The sequence below is a fragment of the Falco peregrinus genome, chromosome 7 (genome assembly GCF_023634155.1).
Source record: "Falco peregrinus isolate bFalPer1 chromosome 7, bFalPer1.pri, whole genome shotgun sequence".
NCBI lineage: Eukaryota > Metazoa > Chordata > Aves > Falconiformes > Falconidae > Falco > Falco peregrinus.
The window spans coordinates 72,698,786-72,714,317 of NC_073727.1; the positions used below are offsets into that span (position 1 = coordinate 72,698,786).

Below are 15,532 nucleotides of genomic sequence, written 5' to 3' on the forward strand. Positions count from 1 at the left end.
AAAAAAATCTCCCACCTTTGGTAAACCTGGGTTAAAATTGATTGAAAATTCAATTCAATTGAGAATTCAAGTTACAGGCAACTGAAAATTGAGCCTTGCTTTTCATAAGAAAGGCTGACCCATCTCAGTTACAGAACATAAGCAAAGCTGCTTATGAAAAGGTATGTGTGGAAATATGTACTTCTATACAGCACATATTTGTTGAATATCCTTGAGAACTGGGAACAAAATGTTAGTCTACTGACTGTTCTAAGGGGCTCCATCTTCCCCTTTCTACTACCTGGGGCCTCTTGCATCTCCCATCCTGTGTGTTACCCAAAACCCCTTGGAGCATACATAGGATTTAAAGACCAGCTATTCCCAAAGAAATAATCCTTATAGGGAAATCTAGTCTCAAAAAAATTTTTTGTGCCTGCATGGTAAGTAGGTAGTTGAATGGTGATATTGAGTATCAGTCTAATACCTTCATGTTGGCTTTCATTAGACATTGATGTTTCTCTACCCATGGATTTAGTTCTTGTATTTTAATTTTCCAAATAAAACCTAATAAAGATAACTGTATATAGGAGAAATCTCACTGAATTCAAGAAGGTAAACATGCTCATACAACTGTTAGTATGACTGTTGGGTTTGCAACTAGAATTACCAAACCCAGCTGCTACTAGGGAAACACTGGCACTAAAGCCAGCATGGGCTTGGAAAGAGTTAAAACTGTAAGATCAACTAATCTAGGTTTCAGGATAATACAAAACATGGTCTCACTCAGTCATTTCATCCATCATGTACTTTTTCCTGCAAGATTTGCCATTGAAAAATCTCAACACGAAACACTTTTCAACACCTCATAGCTTTGGTTGATGCTAATATTGTGTTTCCCTCTTTGACCAGCTAGAAGTTGGCATTTAACCTTACTGGACTATTGATTGAGCCACAGATGATCTTGCGTTTAACATCAGGAACAGATTAAACGATCATGATCTCATCTTGATTAAGAACTCAGCATAACATCTTTCTTTCAGCATAACTTTCCAACAGTAAGTTCCTCCCTCACAACCTCGTAACACACTCTCCCATGCATCTACACAAGCATGAATAAACAAGAAAACAAAACATCATCAAACTGTTTCACTCACAGACTGAAGAAAGCTTATTTTTAGATTTGAATTCCTTGGAAGTGCAGATGTTGCCAACTATAAAATGCATGGGCATAAAGACTTCAAAGATAACAGCATATATGATGATTATTTTTTTTTACTATCACTATAGTATTAAAGAAATCCCTGTAGTGTTTTAACAATCTGCATCTCATACATTTGGAAGCCCTCTGCTCTGCTTAATATTACCATATACAGTACTTCCGAAACTGCATTTTAAAATTTCTTTTTGAGATATACAATAGTTCAAGTTCAACTGAGATGTTGTTATTAAACATCTAGAGACTGAAAATACAGTACCGGACAATGAAAGAACACTGTCCCATAAAACAGAACATACAAACCATTTTTCACAGTTCTAACAAAATGAGATTGTACATAAAAACGTCACAAATAGCTCAGTACATTGGTATGATCAAAATAATATTAAATCCAGCTGATATTGTCACATATGAAGGGCCAAATCCTGGCTCAATGTGCAGCTGAAGCCTAAACAGATGCTTAAAGAAAATAACACAAAGCCAACCTGAAGTGCTATACCGATAACAATACCATTTGTTAATCTACTTAAGATTTTTGGCTGAAGTACATACCCAATTTGTTCTACAGAAGGAACGCATGGCCAGTGGTACTTGGCTCCTGTCCTAGGACACATCTTTATGGATTTGTTGTGGCCAAGGGCAGTGGAGGCTGAGAAGCAGTCTTCCTTCTGGGTATGACAGTTTTGGCAGGCATCTCTATCTACTGTACTGCCAGAATTTGGCCAAGAGTTCGAAATCCTGTACATCTTACTTAGCAGTCTCATTGAAATCAACGGAACTTGTCTGTGAGTAAGATGAAAAGGATTTGGCCTCCATAATTTTTAACCCTTTAAGTAGTAGGAGAGTAGTTTCATTGCACATAGCCCATCATTCACAAATATCTTTCTACTCGAAAACAGAAGATGGTTGTTGACATACAGGAAGTGCTTGCTTACAAAGAGGAAAGCCTGCAGCATGGCATTTTGGAACTGAATTCCTAAAGGGAAAAAGAGATGCTTACATATGACAATTTCATCCAATAACTGTCTGAGACCAAAATAATTGTTTCTTCAGTTCTTTAATACCATCCTATGGGTACCTTAGAAACACTAAAGAAGTGGAATATGTATACAGTTAGAACTGGATGAGTGTATGTGTGTCTCCATTGGACTGGATGGATAAGAAACTTCATCTAATACTATTAAAATTTCACAAAAAAATATTGGAGCAGATGTTTTTTTCAAAGAGCTTCCTAAATACTTCCGTATGGGACACACGGTCATGACTTCGGGAAAAAAGAAATTTTGCTCTGATGCATGAGAATCTTTTGGTGACTTGGAATGGGCAAGAACAGCATTCTCGTATTTGAAACAAAGTAATCTTACTCTGTTACACAATTCCATGTTTGTTCTGTGATTGTGGATTTGAATTATTATTCATTTGAATTAAACAGCATAGAGCATAACTGTATGCTAACTAAATTAATCAAAACTATATGGCACTGCTACTATGACCAAAAGGCATTGCAATACAGTATTCTAATAACATGTAGCACTCAAAAATAGAATTTGGAATTTTAAAATTGTATATCCAGGATTCAGACATGAAGTCTAAGTTAGAACTGGAAAACAGAACAAAGTGCCGTGGAGTTTAATCCCAAGCAACAGAGTGAATTACTTCACCTTTAATACTGTGTCATTCTCATGCTGATGCTCAATATGTAGCTGCAACAAAGCTATCAAAGAGCAGAGCATGAGTCCTGAAAATGCTTGTCTCTATAGCATCTGCACTTACAGACAATTTTACAGTGTTCCCCTTTTGCAAATGAGATAAAAATTTGGCTGCCTTATAAGCATTGCTGAAAGCACGCCTTCTCCTAGGCACGGGGGCCTGGAGGTGTCAATGATAATCTGAGGAAACTGCATGTGAAGCCTCTATGAATTGGTTGAGGTGAGTGAACTTCTGCCCTTTTGGTTATATTAAATCATTTCAGTTCCTTGTATTGCTCCCTTCCTTCCTAAACAGAAGGATGTAGACATTTTGTGCTGACAGCAGTCTTCCGGTATCACATTCTCAGGGGACATATCCCTTTGGCTAAGGGAACAATATTAGGTTTTATGCTTAATTTCCCCACTGAATGCAGGAATTAGGAAAAAAAGTTCTTGGAAGGTAATTTAATTTGAGCAAAGACTTCACTCTACTCACTGGGAAAACTTCAGACTTCAACAGGCACAGCATTAGTCTAGGCTTTGGTAAAATGTGAATAAAAACTGCATAACTAGAGCTGTAACGAAGTCTGCAAAAGGAGATACATAATGGTATGCCCAGGAAAAGGTTACTTGGGGTGATGTCGTGCCTGTACCTTGTAAGAAAGGTGTTAAGGTACCTCTTTGTTCCTGTTAAGGAAAGTCTCTTTGGTTTCATCCAGTTTTTCCACGATCCACTGTTTTCCACACATATATCTTATTCTTAAAGGCAGACCCTGAGTCCTTATTTAATTTTTACTCCTCAGTCCACTGGTTATTTGCAAGAATAATACTGAGTAAGAGAGACGCTCTGTGCATCTTCTCCACACTCGGACACCATTAGCCCTTGGTGCCTCCTGGCCTGAATTCTTCTTCCAGGTTTTGCCCCTGCTGTGGCAGCTCCTAGCTCCTTGCATTAGTGAAGACCTTCCCAGATGAGAAGATAACCCAGAGGTACATTCCTACACAGATGGGAAGAGCAGGAACAGGAGAAGACATACTGACTGGCCTTCAGGCCTTCTACCTGGAATGACAGGAGAGTCTCCCTGGCGTAAGGAGGAGATGGGGCGGTGGTCTGCTCCTTGGTGTACGCATGGAGATCAGGAGAGCAATGTGGCATGCAAGGTAGCCCTTGGGGCTGGCCCATAGCACTTACAGGAGCTAAAGTATTTTGTGAATTTGGGTCTTGAAAGCCATGTCACAGCATTAAATAGGAGAATTGAAGGGTTTCATGGCAGAAGATAGGGCTCTCTTTCTAACTTCTGAAGGAGAAAATGTTTTGAGACATTTTCTGTGAATACCACTGCCCCAAAAGGAAAGTATGCACATGCTATATACTCTATTTTTAAGGTCTGGGATTTTTCTTTGCCTTCTGTTTGTCAAAGTAGAAAATGCTTAGAAAAGAACAAAACTGATCAATTTTATGATGACATAGCACATTTCTGATGTATGTTGGGATTTATTACTAGAAATATTTGACTTTCATTTTGGGTTCTGAAAGCATTTAAACCTCAGTATTGAAAATGCCTCACAACGATCTTCTGAAGCAAGTTTATCTCTGTTTTACAGGTAAGGAAACCAAGGCACAAAGAAATTAAATTATTTGCCACAGTGAATCGGTAGCAAATTCAAGAAGATGACATTCTGCAGTTATGGGTTAACTCTCTCTTCCTGCTAAGAAAATTTGTTTTATCCCTGATGTCCTGTTTCATGCCACCTGTATTAAAGATGATGAAAACTGGCCAATTTGCAGTATTAAAACTGTTGCAAAGCCAATGATACTTTCCATATAAGCACAAAAATGCTACTTAAAGGGTTAAACATACTGCTGTGCTGGTAAACATTCTTACTTCTTACTGGTTAGACCCATATTTAAATACTGACTGGGACAGAAGAGACTGAGCTGGCCCTGGACTCCCTTGTCTTGGTGTTGGGCATGGATATCGTACAACACGATATGCCCACAGTGGCCTCAGGCAGCTCATCTTCCTCTGTCCATTCATTGAGATCCGGGTTATAGCACTGAATGCACTTCTTATATTTTTTCTCTATTTCATTCCAGCCACCCACTAAGTAAATTTTCCCATTAAGGGTGGATGCACCAGCCGTACTAACTCCAGTTTGAAGTGGCGCCACGTAATTCCATTGCCCCGTGTAAGGACTGTAACACTCCACGGGGAGAACATCCACCCTTTCGGCTCGCCCCCCCAGCTGAGACCCACCCATGACATAGACCCTCTCCAGGAGGGACACTGCACAGTGCCACCCCCTTGGGGTGCTGAGGCTGGACTTATCCTGCCAGCTATCTTTGCTGGGGTCATACATGCACACTGAGCGAGAGTAAGCGTTATTGATGTAACCTCCTGTCACCAGGATCCGACCGTCCACCAGCGCACTGGCATGGCAGCACCTGGGCACCTCCAAGGGTGCCTTCATCTGCCACTGATTAGTTGCAGGCACATAGCATTCAACCGAGGAGAGGCACCCCTCAGAGTTGCGACCACCCACTGCAAAAAGCAGGCCATTGAACACATTCAGGCTAAAGTGGGTGCGCCGCTGATTCATGTTTGCCAGGTGAATCCAGGTGTTGAAACGAGGATCATATCTGAAAGCATTAAAAAAAGAGGGTAACTGTCTCACATACTGCCCTGCTAAATTCTACTGTCTCTGTCCCACTACTGCTGCAGGTGCAAAGTTGCTAAAATTTTAGTTATTTAGCCCATTAGAAGTCGGTGGAATGAAACTGGTATTCCTGGTTGAATTTTCAAATAAATTTAGTTTTTGACTGGAGAAAGAACTGTTTGTATAATTCAAACCTGGTATTATTTCAGTGAAGTAAATCTGACTCTTCTGTAATTTGATTTTGTACAATAACCTCATTAGAACATTGGGAAGAGATACTTTCAACACATAATAGAAATGTTAGAAGTTTTTTTGCAATTTACACCTACAGAAAATATGTCAATTTCCTCAAAGAGTTTTAAAAAAATTAGGTGGTGATTTATACTTGCATCTTTTTAGTACTTTTTAAATAGTAAGGATTCTTTCCCTGCCACTCATGAAGTAAGATTTATGTAGAAAGAACATCTTTGCTTTCTAACACCATTCCTATCTGAAATAACATTCTCTGTGCTTGACATTTAAATGAGCAATTTTGAAGCAGGAAATAGCAAATTACGACTCCTGAAGGAGTTGAGTGAGGTACATTAGTAGGCCCACACATTTCTCCTGTTGCATGCTGAGTGGGCCAGGGAATCACAGGAGAAAAAGAATATGGGAAGTAAATACTAATTGTTAGCTGTCATTCAGCATCGTCATCTGCAGCTCTGAAAGCAAGTCCATAGACATACTGATGTGACTTGACACGCTTGAGGTTAATGGCAGGACAAGAAGCAGAACTCATTCAGTCATGGACCATGAGGATTCCCCCACCTCTTCGCCACGACCAGTTCCTTGCAAGAACATAAGGCATAGCTTAAAGGCAGGTCAGGAGAGCAACAACATAATCTCCTTTATGTAGTACATTTTTCTGACAAAGTACATTACACAATAAAATCATCTAGAGAACGTTCCACATTCATTAACTTTGTATGTTGGTTGATGTCCTCAGGAGAGGTTATCTGAATGTTCCTTCTGGGAGCAGACAAGGAAGCATTGGTAGGGCTGTGGCTGTGTTCTGCCATTGCATGTGCATAGTCTGTTAGTAGATAAAAAGCTGAGTTGTCTCACCTCCAACCTTTGCTTCAAGCTATTGTGTGCTGTCAGCTTTTAAGCTGGACTATTCGGAAACTAGTACCACCCATCTGACTATTGCAGGTTAGCCTACGCATTCTTCTGACCTTGCTATCAGCAGTGCATTCCTTGGATGACTATAGATAGGAACTGCAATATTTCAGAAGCGAGGTATTATTTGGAGTACACTGTAGAAGATAAATATAGACTTCAAGAGCCACTGATATTGTTTCTAAGCTCTTGATAAATATAAAAGGTAAAGGGTATGAAATACAGTGTAAAAGCTGTTGAAAATATAGTGGATGGTGCGTAGCAAGTCAAGATTATAATACCTAAAAGGTGTTTTTCAGAACTTTCTGTAAGGCATCAGAGGCTCTTCAAATTTTAAAAGTCTCACTTTGTCTGATTTGGTGCATTTTATTGGTACCTTAGAACATCCCAAAACTTCCTATTTATGTTCCTATTTCTGTCCTCCACTCAAAGTAAGTTTTCTTGGTTTTCCTCACTTCTCATTGTGCATGTGTAACTGTGGTGAAGTTCTGGCATAACTTCAGTTGCATATTTCTGTTCATTCAAACTTTAATATAGAATAGCATCCATACCTCCCCCACCCTGTCCCCTTTCTGTTTATCTGAGTGGTTCATGCTGCATGTCACAAACCAGCTTTGTCTATCCACCTGCATTGTGTGGAACAGATCTCTCCATCCCTTTTAAATAAATGACGTTACCTGCAGAAATTGCTGACTGCATGCTTGGCTTGGTTCCTGGCATCATTCTGGTCTTCCCCACCAGCGACATAGAGAAATCCATCCATCACCGTGACACACTGGTTAAAACTTTTAGCAGGCATTTCACTCAGCTTCTTCCATCCGCTTTCAGGATCTCTGTATAAGATGTCTCTGCTAAGAGACTTTTCGGTTAGAGCAGGACGTCCCCCAACAGTGACTAAGACTCTGAAACCTCCACGGATTCTTGTTCTTCTGGACTGAAGTGTGTTCTGGTGATAGGGAAGCAAATGATAGTTCATGGCATCCACCAGGAGCTTATGGCATTCTGCATCTTGCATCATTCTTGGCACAGTTTGAACATAATTGACAAGGTCTTGGGCTGAGATGGTACCAAAACGGATGTTACTTAAGAGATCGGCAGCAAATTTTACTCTTTTTTGGTCAAATTCCAGCCATTTTATTGCAATCTGGAATGCAAGAATTTCAGAAGGCAACTGCAAGTCATCATCTGCAAGAAGTTCATTAATCTGATCAAAAGTAAGTTTCAAGAACTGATCTGTTTCTGAAAATTCAATGAAGTTGTCTCTAATAAATTTGTGTGCTGCTTCCTTGGTTTTTTTTAGTCCGTATGTTTCTGCAATATTGGCAATGTACATACAGTTCTCAACACTGATTTCTTGGATTAGAAAATCACAGCACATCTTTACAAGGGTGTGAATCTGTAGATAAATTGCTGTGGAAATAATACTACCTATTGTATAAAGTGAGAGAGTAAGTTTTCCAGTGTAAGCATAGGTGATAACAGTAGCTAGACCCAATGGGGATACATCATTGAGGTCTACTCTTTGAGTGGATGGATCTTTCTGTAAGATACTGTGAAAGTAGTCACTGCATGAAGCCATCACCACCTTATGAACACTGAAGGATTTGGTTTTGGTACTGATAGTCAAGTCACAAAGAAAATTTTCTTGTCTCATTCTGCTTAGACCTTCCAAGAGATTTGGGCTATACGATGGGTCAGAAACTTCAGATGAGATGCAGCTGAAACCATTTCCTCCATCTAAGAGTCCATTCAAGCCATTTAGTTTGCTGAGGGGGCCATCTTCCACAATGATCGTCATTTCATTGATATCTGCTTTGTTCTTTTTCACATTCTTCTTCTTAGGGGCCATGACTGCAATGAAATATTACAGCCAAGAGTTTGCTAAAAATAAAATTAAAACATTTAGAGCTACACTGCAGTTGTGAAATTTAATAGCTATGTGATTATGCAACAAACCTAATCTTTGTCTCTCTCTATATATATGCCACAAAACCAAAACACACAGGAAAATCTATCTTTCTAAGAACTATTATATTGTCCTAGATTGTAGTGTGGCTGCTGATTAATACCAACCAATACTCAAACTGTGAAAATTATATCTACAAGTAATTATTATTTTTTTTTAAATAGCAAGGTCATAAATTCACATTCACCAATTATCACCACACTGAAAGAGTTAAATTCTCTAAATGAGTTTGCCAGAATATAAAATCTGGTAAATATATACTTAAATCAGCCAGGTTCTAGACCTTGAATTCATTAGTCTGAAGCATAGGAAAGATACAGACCACCAGTTTTGTTCATCCTTACTCCAGGGCTAGTACAGACTTACAGGCAAGTTCAGAATTTGACAAGGAAATATTAAGAATGGGAGAAATTCTTAACAAAAAAAAAGCAAGATAAGACATAAAGAGAAAGCAAATTTTAGTACGTTGTCATATTGATTTTAGAGTTAGGATCTGCTCCAAACTGCTTCCATGTTTTTGTAACTTTTGATTTTCTAGACTGATGATATTCTATTTCCCATGTCAGATTTGTAAATACTTTCTACTCATAGCACACTTTACTTGCTTTTCAACATCAGTAATTTGAAATTTATAATCCTACTTTTAGGAATTTTTTGGAGATCGAGGGAGAAGAGAAGTTGTCTGACTTTTATTTGAAAAAAAAGTCATGCAAAGCCTAGGAGGATGTGTTACTTTAAACAAGTTTTTTATGCGTGAAGGTAAGAATTACTCCCATGCAGTTATGTTAGAACAGATATTTGAATTACATCTATCAACTCCAGGGAAGTTCCAGCTCTTGCTGAAATGAAGTGCCACTTTTTTATCAAATGCAACACGAGATGGCCCCTTAATGTACACGCAAATGTTTCTTGAAGGAAAGCACTGATCTTCAATAACACAGTTAAAACAGAATTGCTGAGATCAGCATTCAAATAAATTCAAATATAGCATTTATCTCCAGTATATCCATTGATATTAAAACAATTTATACACGCTAATTTTCTTTGTGATCCTTGCACTCACAAAAATCAGAACATGAAGAAATGCTACTTAATGATAAAACAAATGACTAGCTTATTTTAGATAACTTAATAAAAAGACTTCAGTAATATTTCAGTCTAGAATCTGAGCACATCAATTTTTCCTTGAGTGTACAGCACGTTACAAAGCAGTAATTTAATTATAGAAAGGAATGGCTGCTGCCTGTGAGCACCAGGGATTTTTTGCTGCTGCTGCTGGGTGATGACCATGTGCAGAGCAGGCGAGGGAGAAGGCCATGTGTGCCAAAAGTGTCAGTGTGAGCCCGCACTGACGTAAGCTGCGATCCCTGAAATGTTGGTGTGCCAGCGCGGGGGTCAGCTGCTGCCTGGCTCCCCCCGCGTCAGCTGCATTCCAGAAGCTGCATCTGTTGAGACCTATCAGAGTCACCTCCCAGAATAGCAACTCCCCAGCAGCTTGCCATTTTAAGACAGGTTCAATCAAAGGTATACTGGGGTTTTAGTATACTTGGTTGTTTAACACAACTTTTGTTGCAAAAAACCTATGATGTTGCAAGTGTTGTGTATATTTATTGGCACAGAATAAAAGAAAACAAAAAACTTTTGGATGTCTATCTTATCTACATAGCTATAGATTCGCATATTAATAGCTACAACTTTATATTTGGTAAGGGCATATTCTTTTGGCAGTCACATTTGTGATTCTAAATAGTTTTAGAGACCTGTAACAAAAATTTTAATACATGCAGCACTTGATGTTTATTGCTTCACTGTGTTGTTGCAAAGCTCATTTAAATACATGACATTTTAAGCTCTCTGTTAGAAAATGTCTACTCTCCAAGGTTTTTTCCTGAAAAACACTTTTCCATCAGCAGAAATGTTACCAGCTAGTTTATTGTATAAGCACATGCAACAGACAAAACCATTGAAACAAATCAAATGATCCTATAACAAATCCAAGTTACTGAACTTTGAAAACCCTGGATAATTTGCTTTTCTATAGTCATTTGCTTTCACCTAATTTATTTTAGCTTAAGAGCAACTCATGCCAAAGGACACTAAGGGTCCCAAAACAATCCATTTGATCAAACAACCAACTTCCCCCCTGCCCCCTTAAAACGTTACCTCGTAAAATTATCAAACAGAAGTTAAAGACCTCTTACCCTCCTCAGAAAAATGTCCCAGGGCTGTCCAAGAAGCTGTCAGTGAAAATGCCTCTTCCTTAGAAAATAAGAAAACAAAAAGAGAGGAAATGTGGTAAAAAAGAGTGAGAAAGATCAGAGGCCACTTGGTAAGTCCCAGCTTGTGGTTTCCAGTGTGATGCTTTGCTGTCACAGCAAGCAAAAGAGACCGGAGCCTGTGCTCCCGTGCTCTTTAAAATGACCCCTCCTCTCCATGCCCAGCTCCCTGCCTCTGCCCAGCCACGGGAGCTCAGCTTCCCTGGGCTGCCCGGCCTCCTGAAACCTCCAAAGGCACAGGTACAAGGGAGGAAAGGGAAGGGAAGGTGAAGATGGTAGATCCACAGCAGGTAATAATTGTCCCAGGTAAATGTAGGGTGGACCATGGGTTTCCCACCTCAAAGCTGGGTGCCTGGGTGAAAGCCAGTATGCTCTGGGAGGGGGACAGGTTTAGACTGGACATAATGAAGATATTTTTTATAATGAGAGTGGTGAGACACTAGAATAGGTTGCCCAGAGAACTTGTGGATGCCCCATCCCTGGAAGTGTTCAAGGTCAGAATGGATGGGGCTTTAGGCAACCTGGTCTAGTGGAAGGTGTCCCATGGCAGGGGGTTGGACTGCATAACCTTTGAAGGTCCCTGCCAACCAAACCATTCTGTGATTATATTATTCTATGTTCTAAAATAACCAGCAGGAAATGCCGAGGAAAAGCTGGCACTTTAATTCCACTTTTGTAGGATTTTGGTGCTAAACTCTGGGCAGAGGGAAGGGGACCGGATGATGGGGATTCACAGCTATGTCCTATTTCTTAAGAGTTAGGTCACTGCTTCTGTAAAGACTCGCCTCAGCTTTCAAGGATACTGGCTCACACCCCTGATGTATTTTCAGATACACGTGAACTTTGATCTTCTGTCTCGCAAGGAGGTATCCTAACTTGTGAGTTATACCATGCACTGGAATAGTTTACCTCCACCTCTTGCCAGTCAACCTCAGGAATAATATGAAGCCAAACCACCACATCCCAGGAGAATTTAATCCCATGGGAGAGATAAAAGGGGGGTGAGTGACTGCGTGGGAAAGGAAGGATATTGGGTGAAGCAGAAGTCAGAGAAAGGGAAGATTTTCTCTTGGCTGTACTTTGTGTGATGCTTAATTTGGTAGACTTATTTGCCTCCAGGCTCTGATGGGCTATTACAACAACTGCTACAAAGTAACACTTGCCATTTTGGACAAAAAGGGATCGCTGTGCTAGTGGAGTTACAAAAAGTTGTAAGATAAAAATGTGAAAACAGAACAGGGAAATAGAGGTGATCAAATAGGTGAAACCAGAGTGAAAGAGAGGGATGTAAACCCAAGCCTTCCCAACAGCAACAAGGTAACCAGCTTTCCTTATGAAAAATAGGGCCACAGCTGTAAAAAAATAAGAACAAAGCCTTATTTTAAGACATATTTTAGGAACTTCTCCTTACTATACTATGCATTTTTTTCTCACATGTAGATTCCTGCTGCCTTAAATATACAACTCAGTATAACATCAATTTAATATGCAGGATGACATCTATTATCATAACGCATCTCAATATATTTTAATTTACAGGTTCAATCTAAGTATAAAATTCTTCACATGGACAGTTATCCTTAACTTTTTTTGAAGCTCTGCCTTAGCAGTATCAGCTGTAATGATTTTCACACAAAGAATATATTCCTCACTGTGCTTCATAAGTTTTAAGAACTTGTAAAAATTAGTTTTTGTAGATAGAGCAGGTATATTTTGAAAACAAGACTCCCAAACATATATATACTAGTGAACCTGACTTACTCAGTGTTCCCTTTTCTAACAGCTCATGCCCAGACTTTTATCAATTTTTATAATTTCAAGATGCCCTAACAAGCCAACATTTTTCAGAGAAAGAATATATTATTTTCTTTTGTTATTTTTCAGTGAGTTTATTGGGCTTTTTTTCTTTTTATAGAGGGGATACTTCTTCTCCAGAACGAATACACTATCATGATCTGTAAAAAATAAAAGACTATTCTAATTTTCATATAATATCTTTAAAATTTACTAGCACATTTTAAAATAAATTTGAGTCTTACTCAGTCTCTACAAATGTGTTTGCAACTTCCTTATATGATTCAATGTTGAAAAAAACACACAAATGAATATGGGGAAAAACATGCACTGAAAATACAAACTAATTTCTGATTTCCAGAAAATACTGAACACAGTTTGAGCTGTGAAGTATTGATATAAGCATCTCATGGGGCATGCCTCAACATCTCAATGTACTAACACTGATGTAATCGAGCATCTCCCATAGCTCTGAAACATTGGTTGTACATTAGGGCAAAACCCATGAAACGTTCAGTTACTTGGTCTTCAAGATCACAAGACAACTGATGGTGTACTTGGCTATTATAAAGCATGAAAGCTGGTCTTGGAACTAGTCATTCTCATTTTCCATTAATTTGCACACAACAAAGTCTTTTAAAAAATAACCAGTACCAGGATTAGCTGCAAATTATGATACATTTTTAAAAATCAAACATTCACTTATAATGTCTTTTAATTTTAAGATATTCTTAACAGTTTCCCTTGTATCTTGAAAATAACCTATTGTCTGTCTGCTTATTTCCTTTCCAATGGCATAGAAATTAATTAGTATAGAACACTGATATTGATTGAGGTTCTTGCAATCAAGTTATTAATTATCTTCTCAGGTTAAAAAAGGGGGTAGTACATTTTTTGGCAACATATTAAGCCTCTCAAGATGTATCCTTTTAGGTATGAGTGAATCTTGGGAAAAAATATTTTATTTGCTGCATAATCAACTGGTTTATGGTGCAACTAAGGACAATACTATCAATCCATGCAGCAGTAGCAGGTCATGTAGTAATGCTTTAACATTTTCAGTGGGGGAAAAAAGCTCGAACATTTCAAGAGTTTTGTTCTTAGCCCAATAAACAAGAATAATTATTATTTACTCCACACGCATGACTCAGAATCGGCAATAGGGAAAGTTCTTGTACCAGCAAAGATAGGCCTTAAGGCAATTATAACCATCTTTTCTAATTCATGCACAATCATTACTGCACTCTTTCTGGAAAATCATAGAATCATAGAATGGTTTGGGTTAGAAGGAACCTTACAGACCATCTAGTTCCGAGCCACCTGCCATGGGCAGGGACACCTTCCACTAGACCAGGTGTCTCAAAGCCCCATCCAACCTGGCCTCAAACACTCCGAGAGATGGGGCATCTACAGCTTCTCTGGGCAACCTGTTCCAGTGTCTTACCAGTCTCAGAGTAGAAAATTCCTTCTTAATATCTCATCTAAATCTACCCTCTTTTAATTTAAAGCCTTTCCTCCTTGTCCTATTACTACTTGCCCTTGTAAAAAGTCCCTCTCCAGCTTTCTTGTAGGCCACCTTTATGTACTGGAAGGCTGCTGTAAGGTATCTTTGGCCTTTTCTTTGAAATTGGCATGCTTTGATTTGTTGGTGGAATGCAAGTGTCACAGCCACATGGAGATCTACCTTGTTCAACTAAGGATGTCAACAAAACCCAGGCCTAGTTTTAGATCATGACTGCTTTGTTTGCTTTGAGCCCTTTGTGTATACTCAGCCAAATACTATGCATCCCTGAAACCCATATTTGGTTCACTATGCTAAATAGTTATGAAAAATATGTTTAAATGCATCAATCTGAATGTATTCACAGTAATCACAGCAGTACTGCCTTTAGGAAGGCTGAAGCTCCTTATGCACATTGGAGGGAACTGTGAAAGCATACAGAATTTCAGTAGGAACTCCAGTCTTTTCAATAAAGAGATGGAAAATAAATGTGTTTTCTTTTTAAGCTGCTGAACAAAAGTACAAACTACTACTGTTTAGGATCAAATGCACAGGCCTTGATTTCACAGAAGGTAGCTTTGAGGGACTGTGTGCAGCAAGACACCCAACCCCAGGTGGGTCACTCAGACCTCCCCCACCAGGCACACCTTCCCCAGTACCCCATCAGTCACTCCCAGTTTGTTGCCTAATTTTGCCCATCCAAGCCTCTCGCATTGATCTACCCCCTGAAACTCTCACCCAGCTCTTCTTAGCTCATACAAAGCTTATTTCTCTTTGTGGTTTCACTCTTTCATCGGAAACTTGCCAAGCACTGGCAGTAAGGCATGGAGACGACCCTAGGGATGAGATGAGAGTATGCAAGCCTTGGAGAAGAGCTGATGGCACAACACAACTCTTGGGCATGTAGTGACAGAGCAATTATTGGAGCTATATTTTTGTGTGTGGCAACCCCACTGTTTCCTAACAGGAGTCCTGAATCAGTGCCAAACAAATCCTTGTAACGATCAGCATTGACTGGCAATTTTGAAGGACCAAGTAAAATTGGAATTCTTTCCTCTGCCAGTTATGACAGGTGATATGAGAAATTCTGCAGCTATGATTTGGGCTAGAGACATTTTTCTTGTTCTAGGAAAGTTTTTTAGATTTTAAATGTTTTCTTCTTATTCACTGGCATGAAATCATGGCCATATATAATTGGATATATATTGGGCATAGGAATAATTGGGCAGAAGTGCAGCAAGATTTCCCTCATCCCAGAAAACTCAGTAACCTGATAACTGAGGCTTTCAAACA

At 39.1% G+C, this 15,532-nt stretch overlaps 1 protein-coding gene across 1 annotated transcript; it reads right to left on the minus strand.

Annotated features, from left to right (window-relative positions):
* Window positions 1–1,479: 1,479 nt before the first annotated feature.
* On the minus strand, window positions 1,480–8,573 carry KLHL31 (kelch like family member 31). The gene is made up of 2 exons (XM_027787882.2): window positions 7,380–8,573; window positions 1,480–5,524 (listed from the first exon to the last, which is right to left on the minus strand). The coding sequence occupies exons 1-2, from the start codon at window positions 8,549–8,551 to the stop codon at window positions 4,792–4,794; spliced, it is 1,905 nt and encodes a 634-aa protein (XP_027643683.1). The 5' UTR covers window positions 8,552–8,573; the 3' UTR covers window positions 1,480–4,791.
* Between the last annotated feature and the right edge of the window lie 6,959 nt (window positions 8,574–15,532).

What these genes read in the sequence shown, in the direction of transcription:
- KLHL31 (XM_027787882.2), bottom strand. Translation starts at nt 8,551, where the DNA reads ATGGCCCCTAAGAAGAAGAATGTGAAAAAGAACAAAGCAGATATCAAT. An exon ending in GCAGTCAGCAATTTCTGCAG is followed by an intron (nt 5,525 to 7,379) that starts GTAACGTCATTT and finishes TAATGCTTTCAG; the next exon opens with ATATGATCCTCGTTTCAACA.